The 20,782-nt window shown below is 50.4% G+C and overlaps 1 protein-coding gene across 1 annotated transcript in view; it reads right to left on the bottom strand.

The window, feature by feature from the left end:
* Positions 1-1,148, bottom strand: part of ARX (aristaless related homeobox) — a 7,691-nt gene extending 6,543 nt beyond the window's left edge. Inside the window, exons 1-2 of the mRNA XM_068917378.1 lie at positions 935-1,148; positions 1-31 (exon numbers count right to left, since the gene is read on the bottom strand). The exon at positions 1-31 is cut by the window's left edge and continues 708 nt beyond it. Coding sequence (XP_068773479.1) covers positions 1-31; positions 935-1,127 — 224 coding nt within the window. The 5' untranslated portion in view covers positions 1,128-1,148. The remainder of the gene's footprint in view (positions 32-934) is intronic.
* Between the last annotated feature and the right edge of the window lie 19,634 nt (positions 1,149-20,782).

Here is a 20,782-nt window from a genome sequence, read left to right as displayed (position 1 = left end):
GGCTCGAAGGGGGGGCTGCCCTTGGGGGACCCTGCGCCGGGGTGGTGCCCGCAGCAGCCGGACGGGGCGGGCAGGCGTGTGGGGAGAAGGGTGGGAAGGGGGGAAGAGAGAGAAAGGGGAAAAAGAAGGAAAAGAGAGAGAGAGAGATAGACACGGTCAGCGGGACAAGCGCTAAAATCCCAGGGCCAAACCCGAGCCCGACAGCCCCGAGGGTGCGTCTCGGCGGCTGTTTCCCACTGCCCCGCACCCGACGGCCCCGCTGCAGCGCCGAGACCGGCCCCCGCCCGAGCCGCTGCTCCTCGGGCTGGGGAGAAACTCCCGGCCGCAGACCCCGGCCCGGCGCTGCCCCCGACGGCGGCCAGGCGCGGGGGGCTCCGGCAGCCCCCGTCCTGCCCCCCTCCCCGCAGAGCCCCGACGGCGGCCTGCGGCTCCTTATTTATTGATTGATTTCTAACTCCCCCCCCACCTCAACTTTTCTTTTGGTTTTTGGACGGAAAAAAAAAGGAAAAGGAAAAAGGAAAGCGGTATCGCTATCAACACCGGGGTGACGGCGGAGAGCGAGAGGGAAGCCGCCCGCGGGCATTTCCCAGGCGAGCTGCGGGCGTCACGGAAGGGGCCGCTCCCCAACTTTCGGCCGGGCACCGCGCGGGCGGCAGCGCGGCTACCGCCGAGCCCGCTTCGGGGGGGTCTAATCACAAACGAGCGAGCCCGGTCCCGGACGGATTTTGCCCATAAGAAAAGAAAAAAAAAAGAGGGGAAAAAAAGGAAGGAAACTAACAGCAAGCTAAAAAGCGACGGTGCCTCTGACCCGCAGCGAGCCAAACGGGCTGGGTTTGGGGCTCGGCTCCCGCTGCCCCGAGCCGCCGGCGCAGGGCGAGCGGGCGGGACGCGGCGGCGGCGGCCACGCGTGGGCCGTGGGCCGGCCGGCTCTCACCTTGGGCGGCCGCGTCGTCGGCGGGGCGGGCGGGCAGGGCGGGCAGGCCGGGCGCGGCGCCCAGCAGCCGCACCTTGCAGGGGCTGCGGCGGCCCAGGATGCTGTCGATGCAGTAGGAGGAGAGCAGCGTGGGCGACTTGCTCTTGCAGTCGGGGCGCTCGGCGCAGCCCTCGTCCGGGTAAGGGCCGCTCATGGCGGGCGCGGCCGCGCGGGACGCCCGTCACGGGGGGAACTGCAGCCGCGGCCGCGCCGCTCTTGAGTCCCCTCCGCGCCACGTGCTGCCAGCCGCCCCCTGATTGGCTGCCCGCGGAGGCCGGGCGCCCGCCGCCGCCGCCGCTGCCGCCGCCGCCGCGCGGCGCGGAGCAAAGCCCGGCTCGGACCGCCACGGAGCGGACCGCTCCCCCCCCCCACCGCCACTACCAGCCACCACTCCCCCGCCGGCGCGCACCCGCTCCCCGCCCGGCTGCAGGCGGGCGGGGGCACGCGTGGGGCAGCCGCCGCGCTGCGCCCCGACGGCCGCCCTCTCCCTTCCTCCTGCTCGCCCCCAACCCTGGCGGAGCGGGCCACGGGGGGGATCCCGCGGGAGCGGGGGGGGGAAGGCAGGGGTCGATCCGCGCCTGGTTTTCCCCCGCCCGGCGCGGTGCGATGCCGCCGGGCCGCGCTCGGTCCCAAACGGGGCTTTTTCGCCCCGAAACGCCTGGGTAACTTGCCGCGCGGGGCAGGCGGGCCGCGGCGGGGCCGGACCGTGGCGGCAGCCGGGGCCGCAGCCTCCCGACGGGCCCCGCTCCGGCCCCTGCGCGCCTCAGCGCGCCTTTCCCTGCCCGGCAGCCGCGCTGCCGCCTCGGGGCTGCCAGAGCGCCAGGGCCGCTTCGCCCTTCCTTTTCTTTCCCTGCCCCTCGGTCCCGCGCGAGTTGAGACTCCCCTTGGACTTAGACGGCTTGGGGTCAATTTTAATCTGGCGCGTGTTACATTATCCGCGTGTCTCCCGCGCAAATGGCGCGTGTCCGGTGCTGCCGGCCGGCCGGCTCCGGGCCGCCCCGCCTAACCCGTAACCCGCCTGCTCTCTTGGATTCCCGTACCCCGAGCGGGCTGGGAGACAGCTTTTGTTTTCGCTCTTTGCATCGCACATCGCCCAACGCCACGAGCCACAGCTTCCAGGCGGAATCCCGCGTCTCCTAATTATTTACACAGCGCGAATTAAACACCGTAAGCAAACGTGCATGTGTGTGCCTGTGTGCAACGCCGCGGCCGCTCTCCGCACGCCCCTGGGCGCGCACGCACACGCTCTGTAGGTGCATGTGCATGCGTGTCCTGCACGGGCCAACACCGTCCCCACTGCTGTCCCCTCCCTGCCGGGGGCACCCACCGCGCTCCCGAGTTTCGTTTCCTCGCTTCGTGCGAGCCACGGCGGTGCCCGCGGCCGCCCCGACGTGCCCGGGTCGCGGGCCCTGCGCGGCGGCGGCCCCGGCCGGGCGTTGCAGGGTGCGTGTGCCGCGGGGGGCAAAGCTGCCCTTTGCTCTCGCTGCTTCGCTCGCCGCAACTATTGCCTTCCTCGGCACGAGTGGCAATTAATTCATTAACTAAAAAAAAAAAAGAAAAAAGGGGAGAAAGAAAGGAAGGAAGGAAGGAAGGAAAAAAAGAGAAGAGAGGCGCTCCTCGGGGGAAACCGCGCGCGGAGGCGCTGCCGCCCCCGCCGCTCGCCCCGGCCGCGCCGCCGGGGACTTCCCCGCCGCCCTTAACGCGGGAGAAGCGGCGCCCGCGGAGCCGAGCCGGGCCGGGCCGGCCCGAGGGCGGCCTCGGCAGCCCGGGGAGGCCCGCCCGCCTTTGCCGGGTTTTCGGTTCGCAAAGCGCCGGTTTCGCCGGGCTCGCCGTTGTCAGCAAAAGCCGCCGCGCCGCACGGCCGAAACGCGGGGATGGGGTCGGGCTGCCGCGCCGGCGGTGACCGCCCGTGGGCTCGGCATTGGGGGCACCCAAAGGCGGCGGGCGCCGGGGCAGCGCCGGCACCGGGAGACCCTCGGGGGCGGCAGCCTGCGGGGGCGCCGGGAGCGCCGAAACCTGCCGCTGCCGGCGGGGCGAGAGCCGGCTGCTGGCAGCGGGGTGTCGGGGACGCGGGGTGAAGCGCGGAACAACGCGAGGAGCCTCTCTGCTTCCTTCTGGCTTCAAAAAACGTTTTTAATCGCCCTCCTCGTCCCCGCGCCGCCACCTTCTCCTGTGCCCTCCGGGGCCCCCGCGTCGCCGGCAGCCGCCTCCTGCCCCTGCCCGAGGGCGAGCGGCCCCCCCGGCTGGCAGCCGGCCTGGGGTGCGGGCAGGGCGGGCAACAGTCCTCATCACGGGCAGGGATGCTCCGCGATGCGAGCTCGCCTCTGCCAAGTCACTTTGTTGTTTTATTTATTTTTTTAAACAAACTTTCATTCATTTATGGTCTCTCCCTCTCTTCCCCCCCCCGCTTCCCCCTGCAACCTGCTAATTTAACACTGGAGCGCGTTATTGCAGTGTTAGGGGGAGAGAAAGAGAGAGAGAAAACAACAATACTGCAATGATCCAAATGATACAGTAGAATTATAGCAATTATAGTTCTGCTTGGAGAAGAAAACCTTGCTGAGCTCAGCCAAACAAACTGATGCCTTGTAAGGATAACAAGCTTGGGAACTGACAACCAATGCTGAGAAAGGCAGGAGGGCACAAACGGAAATATTTGCTTTTTTTCTTTCTTTTTTTTTTTCTTCTGATTTTTTTTTCCCGCTCCAGCCAGCTTAGATTAACATCGGCGGCTGTTCCTGCCGTAACAACATCCACCTGGCTCCTCGGCCGCGGGGCTGGCCGCGGCTCTGGTCCAGGCTGCCGAGCTCCGCGGCCGCGCAGCCGCCGCGCCCTGCCGCGGGCCGGGCTCCGCGCTGGGGCTGCCGCAAAGCCGCCGCTGCCGGCTGGGGGCGGCCCCGGCCCCCGGTCACCGCCCCTCTCCGGCCCGCACGGCCCCGCGGCGCCTGGACGGCGCGGCCCAACGGGGCCGGCAGCCCCCCGGGGGCCGCCCCCAGCCCTCCCCGCCGGGCCCCACGGAAAAGCCCCCCCGCCCCAGCAGCCCTCCCGGCAGGAGCCCCCCCGCCCCCCGTTTCCTTTCCTTTTTATGCCAAGTGCCGGCGGAGGGGCCGTGCTGGCCCAGCCTGGCCCGCGGCAGAGGCAGCGAAGGGACTTCCCGCCCCCTCGACGGGGGCACCCGGTGGGGCTTCCCCGCCGGCGCCGGGGCTGTGCGCACGGGGCTGGCCCCACGCGCGAGGGCGTCGCGGGGGGGGGGCGCGGCGGGCGCGAGGCGCGGCGTCCGGCTGCGCGCCGCCGGGGGACTTGGTGGGGAGGGGGGGGAGCGGAGCGGAGCGGGGGCCGGGCCGGCCCCCCGACGGCGCGGGGAAACAGCCGGCTCCGTTTGGCAGGGAAAAACGGGCAGCAAAACCCGGCGCTGCGGGCAGTCGCCCTCAGCCCTTCCTCCGCGGCCTGCCCCGCATGCCGAGACCCCCGGGTCCCGTCCCCCACCACCACCCACCGGTTCCGGGGGGTTATGACCGCTTTTGTTTTGTTTTGTTCTGTTCGTCGCCCTTAATCTTCCCTTCTAGTTAGGGAAAGGCCCGTGCTCCCAGGCGCCTCTCCCCGCGGCAGCCGTCCTTGGCGGCAGGCAGCCGCCCCGGCAAGATGGCAGTTCGCTTCTCCTGCTTGGAGAAAGGGGCTTTTAATCTTAACGCCGGCGTCGGGGCATAAGCCGCGCTTCGGCCATCCCGTTGGAAAAAAATGTGTCGCCTCAGCTCCGGTCTCAGCGGCGAGGCGGCTTTAACCTGCCGCGGAGCAGCGGCGGCCCCGGCGGGGCGGCCGCGGGTTTTGTTACCCGCTGAGCAGACACTACCTGCAAAAAGGCGCCGGGCGGGCTGGTGCGCCGCGGCAGAGCGCGCCCCGCGCAGCCCGCGCGCCCCGCTGCGCGCTCCCGCCCGCCCAGCCGGGTGCGCGGGACAGCACCGGTCTCCAGCCAGCCTCTAGCACGAGCTGGGCTTTTCGGCTCTTTTATTTTATTTTATTTTATTTTATTTTATTTTATTTTATTTTATTTTATTTCATTTCATTTCATTTCATTTCATTTCATTTCATTTTATTCGCAATGGAGCAGAAAACGAGAATTAGCAACTACTTAAAACCCCCCAGCGCCTCTCACTTAGCGCTTTGTATTTTAACGGAACAAAAGCTCGGCCAGCAGCTGCAGGCGCAAACTGCGCCTCCCTCCAGCGCTGCCCTCGGCTCTTCTCCTTGGCCGGCTCTGCCCCGGCTGCGCCCACCGCCGGCGCCACCGCAGGGCGGGCGGCCGCCGCGGCTGCAGTCCGTCGGGCTGTGCACAGGGGCGCGCAGCGGCGTGAAACACAGCTCGGCAAGCGCGTCTGAGTTGCAAAAAAAAAAAAAAAAAAATCCCTGTTTATTATTAGGATAAAGTTGCGGGGTAGGGTCCTGCGCTCCTGCACCGCAGCCCCACGGGCTGGGTAAGGGGGATGCCTGGTGGGGATGACACCGGTAGGCGAGTGTCCACTCCCGTGAGCCTCACCCCTCATGTGCCAGAGAGGTTCTCCACCTGTCCGGATCGTGCTGCTCCAAGCCAGCTGTTGAGCACGGCCTGCTCACCACCCCGAGCTGCAGCCATGGGGAGAGGGCTGCAGCAGCAGCTCCTTATTGCACCACCAGATCCACCAGAAGAAAGGCAACCTTGCCCACTTTCTTCTGCAACTGATCACTGTAAAAAAAGAAACCAAAATAAAAAAACCTAAAGAGCAACTAAGGAGGACAGCAGAGGAACAGGGGGAATCAAAGCACAGCTGCGCATCACCTGCAGCCATTGGGAAATGTCTGGGGAGAAGCAGCATCTCTGTGTATAGCACAGGGCTCTGCCAAGCCTTTGGGGGTCTGAACACTTCTCTGGGTTCAGTGGCTATCTCTTTTTAAGATAGGGAAAATATTATTTCCTTATTACAGAACATTAATGAAAATGTAGAATAATCTATACCTAGCAGCCATCGCCGGGGCACTGCCCCAAAACTACTTTGCAGGGCGGTGTTGGGCTTAGCCAGCTCTGAATTCACTTCCAAGAGAAGAACTCCTTTTGCAGGTATCACTTGTCTTTGCATGCCCAGCAGACACCTTCCCGTGCTCCTCGAGGCTGTGCCTGTGCAGGAGAGGCTGCCGTGCTCTGAGATGGCGCGAGCTGAAGGAGCCCGTCGGGGAAGAGCAGGCTAGCAGGGTACAGCACAGCTTACAGAGGCTGACCCGCAGCCCTGGGCAACTAACCGGGCAGTTGGTCAACTGCAGCATGTGTGTAGCTGCCTCCTCCCTTTACAGTTATCCGAAATAGCAAGGTTAAATTTGGCTTGAACACACCAACTTGCACTGCCACTGCTTTTCTGCCCGTGAAGTAGCCCTAGCTTTTGTTGCTCGCTTTGGTTGCGTTGTTAGCTCAGGTAGCAATTTCCGTATTAACTTAAATCTGGACAAAGGCCTGACGTCGGCAGTGGCAGTGACTTTGAAATCATTCACGTTCTTAATATTTAGCCCGTGCCGATGTGTGGGCAGAATCTGGGCCTCATTCCATATATTTAATTCAAAAAAAGTATTTTCAAAATCCTTTCTTATTCAGTTGTCGTTATTTTTTAAGTCCCTGGACGTTTATTTTTCTGCTAACATGGTTTTCGTTATTTGTGGAGTGGTTAGTTTTAGGAGTTTTCTTTCTCTTTTCCGCTGTTTCCCCATCTCTGGTAACTCAGGACTGTTCTTCTGGCTCGCGCTGTGGAAATGCTCCCTCCTCACCTCTGGGATGGCCCTTTCCTGCACGAGCGCGAGCCCGGGGAGCAGGCCCCGCCGACACAGGTCTGTGCTGGTGTCTGTCTCGGGGAAATCCAGTCACCAGGGAGAACTTGCTTGTATGTCTCTTGCTGCAAGTCACTCACCTTTAGCTCCTGGCTCTCTTTGCCTTTATTGCTTCTTCTTTTTGAGCTCCTCCATCCTTGGCTTCACGAGATTCCCAGTAGGGCTGGCATTCTCCTGCGTGATGCTGCGGCTGGGGCCACATCAGGACCGTCTCTGTCACGTTCGCTGGCATCCTGTGCCATCAGCCTGTCACCTGGGGTCCTCCAAGTCAGCTGGGGGCTCTGTCTAGGCTTTCAGATTTACCCAGGAGCCCCCTTTTTGCCCCGTTTTGCCTCTCTGTTCCTTTCCTGTGCACGTCTGCGCTGGAGGACCTCTCATGCCTCCCCACACGACTGGGAGCGCTGGCTGGCCCGACCAGCTCCCTCGGCATTTCCGTGAGGACCCAATGGATGTCCTAGCACCGCATGTCTTCAAGCCCAAGCCAGTGCTTGTCTGGAAGACACCTTTTTTCACTAAATGTAAATTGTTGGGCTAAACAGAAGAGTAGTTGGGTGTGATCCTTCCTACGTGCAGTGTTTTCCGAGAGGTGGGGTTAGCGATGCAGCTGTGGTTCCTGTGACCCTAGAAAATCCATGGATAACATCTCAAGTACCTTTACTGCTGTAGTCCTTAGAAACTCAGGGAAATTATTTATGCAATAAGGAGCAGTGGTCTAAAAAATTAAAATGATGATGATAGGCTTATTTAACATCATACCTTCTGTGTTATTTTCTTTTATACGTGCTGACTAGAACGTAGCAAAAGATTCATAACAAATAATTTATTTGTCAGATGCATTCTCTTCTTTTGCTCATGGAATAACCATGAGCAGAACATCGTTTTCTCAAACGTTATTTGTTATCTAAAACGATTCAGCGGTTCCTTTAAATGAGTAGCAGGATGGCTTGGCTGCAAATGGTTTCCGTTGTTTAGCTATAGTTGGTCAAATAAACCACATGGCGTTGATTGCGTTAGCCGCCTGTTGCGCCAGCAACACACTAGTTGTGCAAATAGGTGTGTGTGTGTGCGTGCGTGTGTGTGTGTGTGTGTGCGAATGTAACATCTGGGCTCTCTTTGGCTAGTACATGTGCAACTTTGGAAACTGGTTTTCTGCAAGCATTTGTACCACTGAAATGTGATCACTCAACTAACCGCAGAGGGGGTGTGAACGTAGCTGAAGCAAATCCATTAAAAATTCAAATGAGCATTCAATGAGCAAAGGACATTTTTCACCCTGTTTGACTAGCTCCAGTGTGACCTTCATGTGGTGCTATTTTCTATTTCAGTAAATGCAGCCTCGCAGGGACACAGCAGAAATAAAAAATGATCCCGAGAAGGGCACGAATGGGAGGCGCAGGAGCTGGCATGGCGTTTCCTTGCCCAGGCGATGTTGCTGATGAGATCAGTGGTGTTCAATCCAGAAGTATGACTAAAGTGAAACAGGGTAATAGAAGGAAGAAATGTCAAGCTGTGTGTGAAACTCTGTCAGGTCGTTCCCCTCAACCAAGCTAGCCTTAAATTAATATTTATTATTATTTTCTCCTTCTGTGGAACTCTGCCTCTGGCTGTCACTGGGGGAACCTTTAAAAAATACATATTTAGGACAAATCTGCATTTGACGTAACAGAATGTGCATGGTAGAAGCTGATGCTCACTGATACGCAGAGAAAATTTGTCAATGGCCTTGTATTAAGAGACTGTATGTCAGTGCTCGTCATTGCTTTTTTGGTGTTGGCACCTTTATCTGGAGCATCCCTGGGGATGGCTGGATGTCGGTCAGCTTGACAAAAGATCTGCTCTGATATCACATCCATGTTTACTCCTTCAGAGCTCTCTGCTTAATACTCTGTGTCTCCTTAATGTAAGACTCAATCTGCCTGTAAATGTGTCTTCTGTGGTGCTCTGTAGGAAGAGGGATGTTTTGGGAAAATAAATTGTGTTGTATAATGCTGAGGTATGAATGAGCCTGCGATCTGACAATTTTAACACTGCTGAGGGAGCCACAAAGTAGAGATCTCCTAAAATGCACTGAGGAGAATCCATAAATAAGACAGCTAACGGCAGCAATGTACGTGGAAGTGAATACATAAAGGAGTTTCTTCTAAGACACCCAAATCAAGTCAATTTATGAATTAGAGTTATAAAGTAGATTGAAATAGGAAGGCACAAAATGAGGAAAAGCCAATGTTCTGAAATAATTAGGAATGCAGATGTATTCTTGAAAACTTATGTGCTAAAAAGCTAGTTCTGCTCCTGAAGAACATGATAGCTAGCACTGCGGGTGTGTATGAAATGATAGAAAAGTATGAGTGGGTTGGTGTGGAGCAGAGCACTTCCTTCCAAATTCAAAGGATTTTTCTTAACTGAAAAAATTCAGTTTGACTGTAAATTGGCTCAGCAATTCAAACAGCTGCAATTTATTGTACTGTTGATTTGAAGTTTTCCATTCAAAAATTAAAAAAAAAAGTATGTGTTTTAAGATTTCCCCTTCATACATAATTCTTAGAAATGTCTATAGACAGATATTTCCAGTCATATGTATGGAATGTAAAATCTTGGAATCATAGGGTATAGGTTATTATTTGAAATCAATGCACCTTCTTGTTTTTAAGCTTTTTATCAAACCTTGAAAAGGACTTGGCACTTTTGGAGCTAAGCTACTGTTTTCATTCCTGAAAACTAAAAATAGTGTTATGGAACCACAGAAAAACTAACTTTAAACAAAAGACGTTGAATTTAATTAAACTACTGTTCCAGAGTTGTAACCCTTACTCGTAATCTTTCATTCCTCAAGTCAGTGGGGCTTCCTCATGAGTGAAGGCTCATTTGTGCAATGTTTTTTATGCTGCAACCCAGGCAATCACAGCATAAATAGGTAAAGACTTTGGCTCAGCTTCCAGGTGAGCCAAGGTCCGCATCTGGAACATCTGCCTATTGCAGTCAGCAGAGAGTGTGCTATAATCCATTTTGCCTAGTGGTGCTCAGGAAAATGTAATCTTCCTTCTCTGTGACAGTGAACTAGGAGGGATGGTTTTGACTTTATTCTGGCTCCAGATTTTGTTTTGTTTTACTCTAATATGATCAAAGTGCCTCAGGTGTTCTGGATGTCCTCAGTATTCCCAAAACTGATCACGGGTTCTGATTTTTAAAACTTGCGATGCACACAAGACTTGTCCGTGGATCCATCACTTGGAAAGCGAGTGCAGGTCCTGGTTCCTTGAATGCAAACTGTCCACTGAGAATGACAGGACAATCATTTACACATATCCTAATTCCTTATGCCCTAATATGGGCCCAAATAAAGTTTTCTACCTGGGTTGGGGCTGTACAAATCCAGCGTGTAAACTGATCTTTAAAATTAGAAGTGGATTGATTCTGACTTGCAGTATTGCAGACAAAAATCAAAATGCCTGTGATATGAAATACTCTTTTTTTTTTCCTGTAGTACATACAAGAAAGGTGGAATAAGGGAATTGAATTAGGCTGAATGCATTTCCTAGACCAAATATTACCAATTTTTGCAAAGGCAAACAAAAGGAATTAGCATCCACAGAGAATCAGGCACACCTCACTTAATTGCTGTAAAATGCTAAGAAGTAGGCTATGAATACAGGGTTGGGTCTTAGTAAAATTTTTTAATTTACAGCTAGGAAATTGTAGTCTGGATCCAAAGGTGAGGTAGCTGTGTCACACGTAAGGATCATCAGCCAGGGAAGTGAGGCCAACTCTTCCCCAATAGGCCTCAGTGGAAACAGGGCTGTGATTTGATAGGAAAAAGTAAGTCAGATTTGCATGTGCACTCTGATAAATGGAAATCCCAATTCAGTGTAAGCTTTATGACTAGCCTAAAAACTATGCAAAACTCAATATGCATCAAGATCTGGGATACCTTTAAGAATGCCTAAACGATGTAGGATGCTAAGTCTTGTTTCCAATACTGTTTCAGGTCCCATTCAGCTGTCAGTAGGATTTAGCGGCTGGGTCACTGTGAACACAGAATGGACATTGCTAGATCTTTGAGGCATATTTCTTCTGAAAATATTTTAGAAGAAATTTGAGTTTGATGGAGAAACTACTGCTCCAGAGACATGACTCCAGGGACTGCTTCTAGGCCCTTAATTCTCCTTGGAGCCTAGCAGGCTCCTTGGAAGAAAAGTGTATAGGGCACCTTGTGAAACACCAGTGTCTTCACAGCAGGACTCAAACGCAATGGAAAACTTGGTCATTTATAGCAAGAGGATGATCTCTGTAAGCTTCCATGCAGATTAAAGGGTTCCCGTGTATGTTATATCCCCTGAAATGCCATTTCTCCACTTGCCATCCCAGGCCAAGAAATGCAGTGGTCTTTGTGCACTGTTACACCCTGGGGCGGTTTCACAGGTACAGACCCACTGCTGTACCACGACGCCCCCCCCCCCCCCCCCCCAGCCACCACTTCCCAATGAAACCCCTGGGGTCCTGTTGGGGAAGGACTTGGCTTGACTGGCTTGACTCTGCAGCACTGGAGAGAAGGACTGAGGCAGAAGCCTGTGGATGGGAGCTGCAGAGGTGGAAAAAATCACAGCAGCTCCTACAGCCTTTGGAAGGCAGCTGGATGGAAACGATGCTGAAAAAGAGAAGCTTGTTGTCAGCACTAAGCGACCCCGCCAGATACTTACTGTAAATTCAAGGGCCTGGCGGAAAGGTATCCCTCTACATTTAAAAACTGATCCACGTTGCTCTGATGGGCCAAGGAAACCGGTTGTGTGTGGACATGGAGCCCTTGGTCAGAAACAATGCACGGACTGATTGCTCACCGAGAGCACAGTCAAGGTTGGCCATGAGCGCCGAAGGCACTGCGTCTCGCCGGAAGGGTGCACAGCGTGGCATGGGTGGCCTCCGTTTCTCACATCCCTGTCACGGCTGCTTGTCGCCACGGCCTCTGCCAGGCAGCTCTGAAGCGGCATTCAGTTTAAGCTGCACATTTATTGGCTTTCTTGTAAGCCCTTTGTGAGCATCATTTACTTCAGTTACCAGATCTACTAATGATTTTTTTTCCCTCCCCCTTGCTCGCACTTTAATTGCAGGGTATATGCGATACCCTTAGGAACGGTTATTGCCACACTGTGAAAGCAAAGCTTATGGCAATATATTTATTAACACTGTGCCCTGGAATCGCATGAGTTAACAGCTTAATTCTATGACTGTAAACATGTTTTCTGATATGTTTAAGCCTGTCTGTATTTTTTAACTTCACATTAGGAAATCAGAAGCATGAGCAGGTTAAAGATTTTACAAAATATATTCTTAAAAAGAAATCACATAATGAAGTGATTTATCCAGCTAATAGTGCATGCCTTCTAAACCATGATATCTTTTGCAAAGAAAGAGTTAAACAAAACATTTATGCAGTAAAAACTTTGCTCCTTAGCATTAAAATGCACTTTATTCACACTGTAGATTTCTCTTCCAGCCATGGCTATTGTTTGTCACTAACAGCTAGCTTTTGTGAAGTTAATAAATGTGCATAATAAGGACATAAAGGTATGGAGAAGTAATACTGTAATCCTTTTGTTTGGATAATCAGTCTAATGTATGCAAATTAAACCTTATTAGTACTAGGGTTTTGTGTCTGCTTATCAAAATGTGCCATTTTCATGAAAATTGGAAGTCCATTATATAAAGTTATTATTAACAATCATTTAGGAATTATATACGGTATGCAAATTAAAGTTGATTACAACTAATTAAGGGCTTTCTTTGTTATTTGACCTTGTCTGCTTTTTATGTAAATATGTTTCTTTTGGTCTGGCATATTTTTAGACTCAGAAAAGTATATTAAGACAAGTTACATTATGTATTTTTAATATATTTTTGTATTGCATAAAAAGCCCCTTGCTATTGTTTAAGAGGCTGATTTCATGCAGGAACGTTCTGTAGGATGATAGGTAGACACACGTGCCTTGCGGCTTCAGGACAGCTCTGCAGGATGGACCAGCAGCGCAATTGCTGTAACAGGCAACAATCACACTTCTAAGGGCCTGGGGTGGTTTAATGAAAAATGATCCAAAATAAAAATCCAGTATGAAATATAAACAGCCTTCATGCCAGAGTAGCCTTTGTTCCACTATTTATTGAACTGGATAAGCTTTAGAGACTCCAGATACAGCTAAGTAATAAATGATTGGTCCCTACTTGCAAGGTACGTTGCAGAACTTACTTAATCACTTGCTCTTTTCCCGGGAACCTCTGATCTGAGGATGAAAGACAAAACGCAGAGAACTCGGAGAGCCTCCAGGAAGATCTGTGCACCCGTTAAAAACTGAGACGGTTAGGCACTAAGTGAAATGAGAAAAAAATCTCCTGAAGAAAACTTGGGTGAGTTGAATAACATTTCTGTTAAAAACAACGCAATGCAATTCTGATGTGTTTTATACATAGAGAAGAAACCTGCCATGTAAGCCTGCCACCAGTGTGAGGATGGGATGTGGCGTATTTGGCCGTGTGTCAGAAGGAGACGTGTAATCAATACCTTAATACTTTCAAACATCTTCCAGGTGGAGTAAAAGATGCAAGAGCAAGAAAGACTGGGAAAGAAAAGAAGGTAGAGAGATAAGGAGGTATGAGATATGAGTATGCTAGAAATATGTATGAAGCTTGTCTCCATGTACTTTTTGAGTCTGATCTGGGGATCTGAGGAAAAATAAAGCACAAATCTTGGAACCTGGTGAGACTTCCACAGCTTGCCTGACCTATTTGGCCCAAAAGGCTGTGATAGGGGGACACTAATTTGCAAAAAAAAAAATCTCAGCATGGGCAGGGTTGTGTATATAAGCATGCAACTAGGAGACTATCGTGAGTCCAGGGTTTTCATTCTTTCCTTTCTGTATCCCCGAGCTCTTGTATTTCATGTCAGCAAGCCACCGAGGCTCCTTGGGTGGATATGTGGGGGTCACAGGAGATGCCCCTCTTGCTTGTGGGAAGGGATCCTACCACCGCTCCCACATGGGCAGCACTGGTGCCTCACTAGCAAGGGCTGGGCTGCTTAACACTGGGTGGGGGGTGATGTGGGAGCGTGGGAGCTGAGGTCAAACTGGGACAGGTGGCCACACTGGAGTTGCACTGGGAGCAGGGCTGGTGAGGGTGTAGCGGCATTGTCTCTGCTCTCCCTCCTCATTCCTCTTTGGACTTGCTCATGGCACAGCAAATGCCACTGCTGAAGGTCAGAATCTCCAGGTGCAATTCAGAAAGTCCATACGTGGTCCCGTGCGAAAGCAGAGCCTCCTTGCTAGGTATCCTCAGCCAAAGAGGGAGGAGCTACCATATAGCCTCTGCGCCCCGCCAAAACCCAGCCACCTTCAAAGGCTGCATCTTAAATATCTGCTGCTATCTGCTGGATGACAAGTTACAAACTGCCATAGTTTATTCAGCAACCATTTAAGAACATATGTGAACAACTGGAGAAGTTGGGACCACAAAGTGCGATGCAGTGAATATCTTATTACAATGACTTGTCTGGGGCTAGAACAAGGACATTTTGCTCAATAGCTGCTGGTGAGAGTGGAAAATGGAAAATCAGAGCAGGTAAAATGTCTCTGCTGTGTGGGGTGATGTCCGACCTCAGCCATCTTCCTTTGTGGTTGGGTGGTGTCCCGCTGGAGGCAGCAGTGGGGGCACCGTGGCAGCAGCGAGGAGTTGTACCCATGCAGGCTCATGGCAGGGGCAAGCAGCCAGGCTGCCACGTGCTGCCTCAGGTCAGCGTGGCAGCCCGTTCCCCTTGGCGGCGAAGTAACCAAGGGCCCAGACAATGCTGTTTAATGGGTTGTACCAGGTAAATGTCAAAAAAAAAAACAAATAAATTTTTATGTGGAGGAACAAAGTACCAAGAAAGACATAATTTCCCCTCTCCCACGTAATAAATAGCAAGTGTCTTGATCTCTATATTGGGGACCCAAGACACTCAAAAGGTGCACGGCAAAGCTAAGAAGGGGTCTGGAATGAATTCCTTGTGCAGAACAAGGAAGAAACCCTGATGCCATCAAAGGTAATAACTCAGGATTTCCCTCAGGGAGGTGAAAGTCATTGTCGTGTTTTTAAAATAGTTGCAATTTTCTGTCTCTAAATAGCACAGACTACAAAATGTATTGCAAGGGGAATATAAAAATAGTCAAACTCTTCAAATCTTTTAATTCAATGAGAATGTAATATGCAATTAAAATTAATTATCTCATAATCGAACTGTAGACACTGATTATTGCATCATTTTCATAAGAGACATGCATCTTAACTTGCATAATTTCTGGTATCACTGTGCAGTTAGCTCAGGAAAGAATCTGGGTCCAAAATATTCATACCATAGCACTCTGCAGTGAAGCAGATGTGGTTAGTTATGGCTTTTCCTTGGTACAAGGAAAAGCGAGGTGGAGCACCAAGGGTGGAGGACCTGCCACAGGGGTGCCCCATGATCAGGGCAGACTCGGGGATCTGTTCCCCTCTAGGTGGGATTTGTCTTGCTTAAATTTAGCCTTCTAAGACGTACATGTTTACACCAGGAGAATCTGTCATGTCTTCTGTTCCCAGTCAACCTGATCTGCCCACTCTTCTTCAGCAGGCGTCCTCAGGCAAGGACAGCTTCAGAAGAGCAAGGGTCTCCTGGGTCACCACCCTGCAGTGGCTGTCACCACAGATGTCCCCAGGTTACTCATCCTGAATTGGCAGGATATGCAGAATCGCACTACCTCTGTGTGGTTCATTTTATTTCTGTCTTCTGCACAGCCCTCATTCTTCTGATTTCAGTTCCTAACATAAGAGGCATTCACGTTTTCAGCCTTTTTGTTAAAAACAATGTCAGCTGGTAACTGCATACGTTACTTTGACGTGATAATTTAGTAGTGCTAAATATGGAGCGGGGTTTGGTTCAGCTGCCTTTTTTTCAGTACGGACTTGTGGTGGGACTCTGAGTAGTCCAGGGCTTTGAGGTGGATCTGTCTGCACTTGCTCCCTGTGGTGAGTTCTCTGAAGAGCAGCAAAAGGACTTTAAATTCTAGATTGTATTAGAAAATGCAAGTAGAATAATTAATTAAAAAAAATAGAGAAACAAAAAATGAACTGGAAGGACAGAATGGACATAAAATAGCTTTGTAAACCAATCTTCCGATTCCCACCATATCCTTGCAGGTGAGATCTTGCTTTCAGGCCTAGTTTCAACCACCTCTGTGGCTTCCTGGGTTGTAGCAGCCTTTTCAGAGTCCCTTTAAGGCTCTGGTTCTTACAAAAATTTTCTTCACCCCCAGTGGGTCCTGGCTGCTATATAGATATATTTTGGAATATCTTCAAAAGCAGCATCATGATGCCTTTGGACGGACTCCCACTCGGTGCTGAGCACTCCCCTGAGAGTTGATAAAGGAGGCTGAGAATGTGTGGTCCTGGTGATGCCCTCCCTACCAATAGCTTTCCTTCCCTCGCTGTTGGGTTGAACCCTCAACTGTTTATCCTGTTCATATGTCATGTAAAGCCCCAAGGATTTTATGTCGAATGCGAGAAGTGCGATGTCCTTCTTCTGGATGTTGCTTTTGCTCTTGCTGGAATTTGCTCCACTGTGCTTTGGGCAACTGTTCTTGAGTGGGTTCCTTCATCTCTTCAGATCTTCTTTGGGTTTGTGTTTGATCTGGAAATGATTCATTTGTGATTTAGAAGAAAATCATATTTAGATTCTCTGGATAGGGTTTGAGTAAGCCAAGCCTGTTTGGCAATAACTAAGGAGCTTCCAGATATTTTCAACAAAGATTGCCTACCATAAAAAAAAGCATGAGCTTTATTTTATTTTTTCTTATACCTATGAGCTGCAGATAAGACATTGCTATCTGTTTGGATGTTGGCCAGTACACTCAGCCTTTTTTTTTGTACATGATGCATGATGTCTTGGTCTCTGGTTCTGATCACACCATTTTAATGTGGCTGTTCTGGTGGCTGAGACTTTGCGACTTTTCAAGTTTCTCAGACTCTGCATGAACGAACGACTGCAGCCCATGTCTGCTATAAGACCTGCAGCAGTACATGGAGGCCGTTGGTCCGCACAGCTGGCTTTCTGGGCTGAGTTCACTGTTCCCACGCATCCTTCTTCCCACCTCCTTGTTCAGAGCACGCCTGCTGGTGGTGGCCTTTTATCCTGGCCTCTGTGACTCCTTCGGCATTTTTTGTGATGACAGCTGCTTGCTCAGAGGATGATATCCCCTTTGGCCTCTGCTGACTGTTGGGAGATGTGCAGGTAGGGACGGTGCACTAGTGCTCTGCCTGGCTGTCCCTCTGAGGGCGGTGTGAGCCCCCTGCCCATTGCTGCAGCGCCTGCCTGCTTCCTCCTTGCCTGTCGCTTAGGCTGGCTGTGGGATCTGCATTTGGGATTCATTGCTACCCTGGACAAACATCTGGTGAAGTCTTGCTATGTGCAGCAGCAATCTTTTAATAAAGACATTAAAAAAAAAAAACAAGGAAGAGAAGTGGATTTGCACATTATTCATCCTGATAAGTATAACTATGAAATTGCTTTATAACTTTGGACACAGTTGGAGCTTTATAATAGGCTGTCAGTGAAGTAACACCTGTGATCCTAATGCCTGGCTCTGTTTTCTTGGTTTTAGCTATAAATTTCATTTTACTCTACTGGGAGGATAGTCCTGGATCTGAAGTGTAGGATGAGGCTTCAGTCCCCTCTGTCTTTGTGCCGTCCACCACAGCCTCAGGTTTCTCCAGGCCATCTCAGTCCTTTAAAGCACCCTGATTTCTTCTTTCATTTGCATGTGGGTTTCAGAATTGTCCACATTTTCTGAACTGCACTTACGCTAGCATATTTGTGTCCTTGTTAGACATAGAAACCATTTTACAGTTTAACTTCTTCAAAGAAAACAACTGTCAAATTATTCTTCAGAGAAAAGGAAGGAAAGAAGGATGAAGTGGGTGGAGTGTAAGTAACAATTACTGTAGGCTGATAATATTTAAAGATTCATACAGGGATGTATTTCATGGGCCATACGTGTATGTAACAAATTCGCCTACTCTGTAATCCTTCTTTTTATTGACAACACAACAATCAGCTCTTTCCAGAGTGCTAAACTGCAGAATATTTTTCTTCTGCAAAAGCTGCATTTGAGCTCAAATAACTAATGTGAAGCATTATTACAGGAAAAAGCTGCCAAGCCTACTGAGCAGGTTAGTGATTCAGGGATAAATCCCTCACCAAAGGAACCTTTAGGGCATGTTTTTTTTCCCCCAAGTTCTAGATCTTGATTTTCAGATTGCGGGAGGGAGGGCACCTGTGCAACATGGGGCTGCAACCCCAGAGATTGATCAGAATTTGTAGAAATCAGGCATTTATCCATACACTAAAATATGGGAATGGGAAATTTAATTTAGAACCCTCTTCTGCAGAACTTGACCTCTTATACTGAGAAGATGGGGAAAATGAGTCATTCTAGTTATGTAGCTCCATGCATGAAGAGTGTATGTCTGTCAAGTTATAATTTAACATTATTGAAATGCATTTTCGGTAATGCCTAAAGTGAGCATCATCCTAGGACCTCAAGGAAAACTTCATTCTGTTTCCCTAAAGACAAGGGTCCGGGGTGAGCCATCACTGATTTTCACATTTAAACTTGACAATGATTTTTTGCAAAGGGAAACAAGGAGGAGAATTCAGCCATAGTGAAGGAACAAAAATTTTGTGTTTCCTTCATCGGAAGTGTTTTTTTAATCCAGGACTATAGTGGGCTAATAACAGAAAGTAGTTATGAAATGCACCACCTTTTCCCAGCAGATTCTGGCGATGCAGCATAGTCTAATTTTGCACATGTGCCTGCCTTTCTGAAAGATCCCAGACCTGGGTTACTTATCCAGCAGAACTACCTTGAAATAATGAAATAAAAACTTGGGGCAAAGTCAGAAGATATGTGGGCATACGTTTAATTCCCTGGGGCCCGAGACTCAGTGAGACAGCTGCAAATCCTGTCACCCATGGGAAACTCTCATCTAGCCCAGAATTAAAAGAAGTGACTCCAGGGCAGCCCTGTCCCCATCTCCGTCCCCGTCCCCTACCCTTCTCCCTGGGTGCTGTGGAGGCAGCAGAGGCACCGTATCTGCATTGCTGCCTGTCCCACGGCCTCGAGCTGTGCGCTGGAGGGGCGTGAGGCTGGGGGCGCCGCTGGCTGACTCTCCGTCACCTCCCCTCTGTGGGACATGAAGCGTATGGGACACCCTGGTGTCCCTCAGTGTGGCTCAGTGGGGCATCGCTGCAGGCAGGTTTGGGATACAGGGACCCCAAGGTGGCTTTAATGTAAAGCAGAGCTGCTCAGGACAGGCAATGACAGCCGTGAGTGGCTTCCTGCTGTAACGTATTCAATCTCTCGCACTGCCTGTGTCTTTGCGGGGGAGCGAATCTGGCTCACCAGGTTTCATCTTCTAGGAAAAGAAACAAAAAGAAAAATATTTCTTTCTTTCTTTTTTTTTTTCGTCCTTGCTTTTCCCCCACTTTAGTGGTGCATGTTTTATGGAGCACTAGGGTTTGTATTTTCCCCTTTCCCTGTATTTTGGAGAGCCTTAACAAATAGAAGATGTGAACACAAAATTGCTATTCGGATTTGTCTAGAACTCAACAAAAATCTAGTGATCTGTGATTTTGCGTGGCAAAGGCAGCTCAATGCTTTTCAGTCCAGTAGGAGAGAGATAAAGAAAGAGAGTATCAAAAAAATAACAACTAGCAAAGGAATAAAGAAGAAGGGAAAGTATGACGAATAACAGGTTAATGTTTTAATGCCCTGAAGAGATTTTTCAACAAAATCAGTACTATTGCCTGGTATTCTTCTAAGCTCAGTTCCTACAATCACAAAACCATTAGCTTTTTGGTAGTCACATTCTTCCATATACCTATACCATGTCTTTTCATTGCTTTTTATTTATCTTTGTCTTCTTCTGCTTGACTGGTAACATGCAGTACCCTTGCGCTGTATACTTATTTCAAGAGTGACTACAACAGTTATAAATATCTACTCGGCATTGAAGGAGGCAAATAAAATAGCGATGAGCTTCAGTAGCCAGAGTTCTGAATTGCTTCAGACAAGAGATTCTGTCAATGAAGCGTCATGAAATAAAAACGTGTCTGGCTTTTTTTTTCTTTTTTTGTAAGTTTAAAGAAGAAAACGTTTGGTTACATTCAGAATAACAGAGGTAAAATTACAATCAGAATCGCTTTTCCTCTTGCACCTTGATGTAGTGCTTGAACAGCCAGAATAGATATTTGTCTATAGGACGCAGGATTGTGCTCATTTACCTTCAGAATATTTTGACTCTAGGCATGGTTTTGATGAAGATTTAGCAATGTTATTGTTGAATCTTAGTTCTGGGAAGGGACTGGGCCATTCTGTGCTGAGCCTCCTGTTTGAGGGGTGAGAGGAGCCCCTGGACTTGCTGTATTATAATGCACACCAGCAGGTAAAGAATCACAGTGTCACTTTTTCTGCCAGGTGCTGGGGAAGCTCTGCACATCTCATCCTTTGTCTGCAACAGCAGCCACATTTCTTTTTCTTTGTGCTTTCAAGAAATAAATACTGTGTGAATTTGGTCTCCATGCACAAACACAGTTTAAAGTCAAAAGCTTAACAAAAACCCTTTTTTCCCTTTCAAATCTCGCTTCTTGCCATTTACTCAGAGTGTTGGGAATGCTCTTTAATTTAAAGGAAATCGAAGCTTCCCACAGCTATGTGAAAGTCTGAGTTCTTATTCCTTCTGCTCTGGCTTTTTCTGAGACCAGTATACTCGTTCATCCAGGGACTATCCTTCGTGGTCATCGGTGAAGATAGACAAATGACGGAGACAAAGATCGGAAGATGTAGTTGTGTTCTAGAGGTTTACTATTGCTCTTACAGTAACATCTCCAGTAGTCCATCAAGGAGGGGA

The sequence above is a fragment of the Struthio camelus genome, chromosome 1, assembly GCF_040807025.1.
Source record: "Struthio camelus isolate bStrCam1 chromosome 1, bStrCam1.hap1, whole genome shotgun sequence".
Classification (NCBI taxonomy): Eukaryota; Metazoa; Chordata; class Aves; order Struthioniformes; family Struthionidae; genus Struthio; species Struthio camelus.
This window is presented reverse-complemented; position numbering and strand designations above follow the sequence as displayed.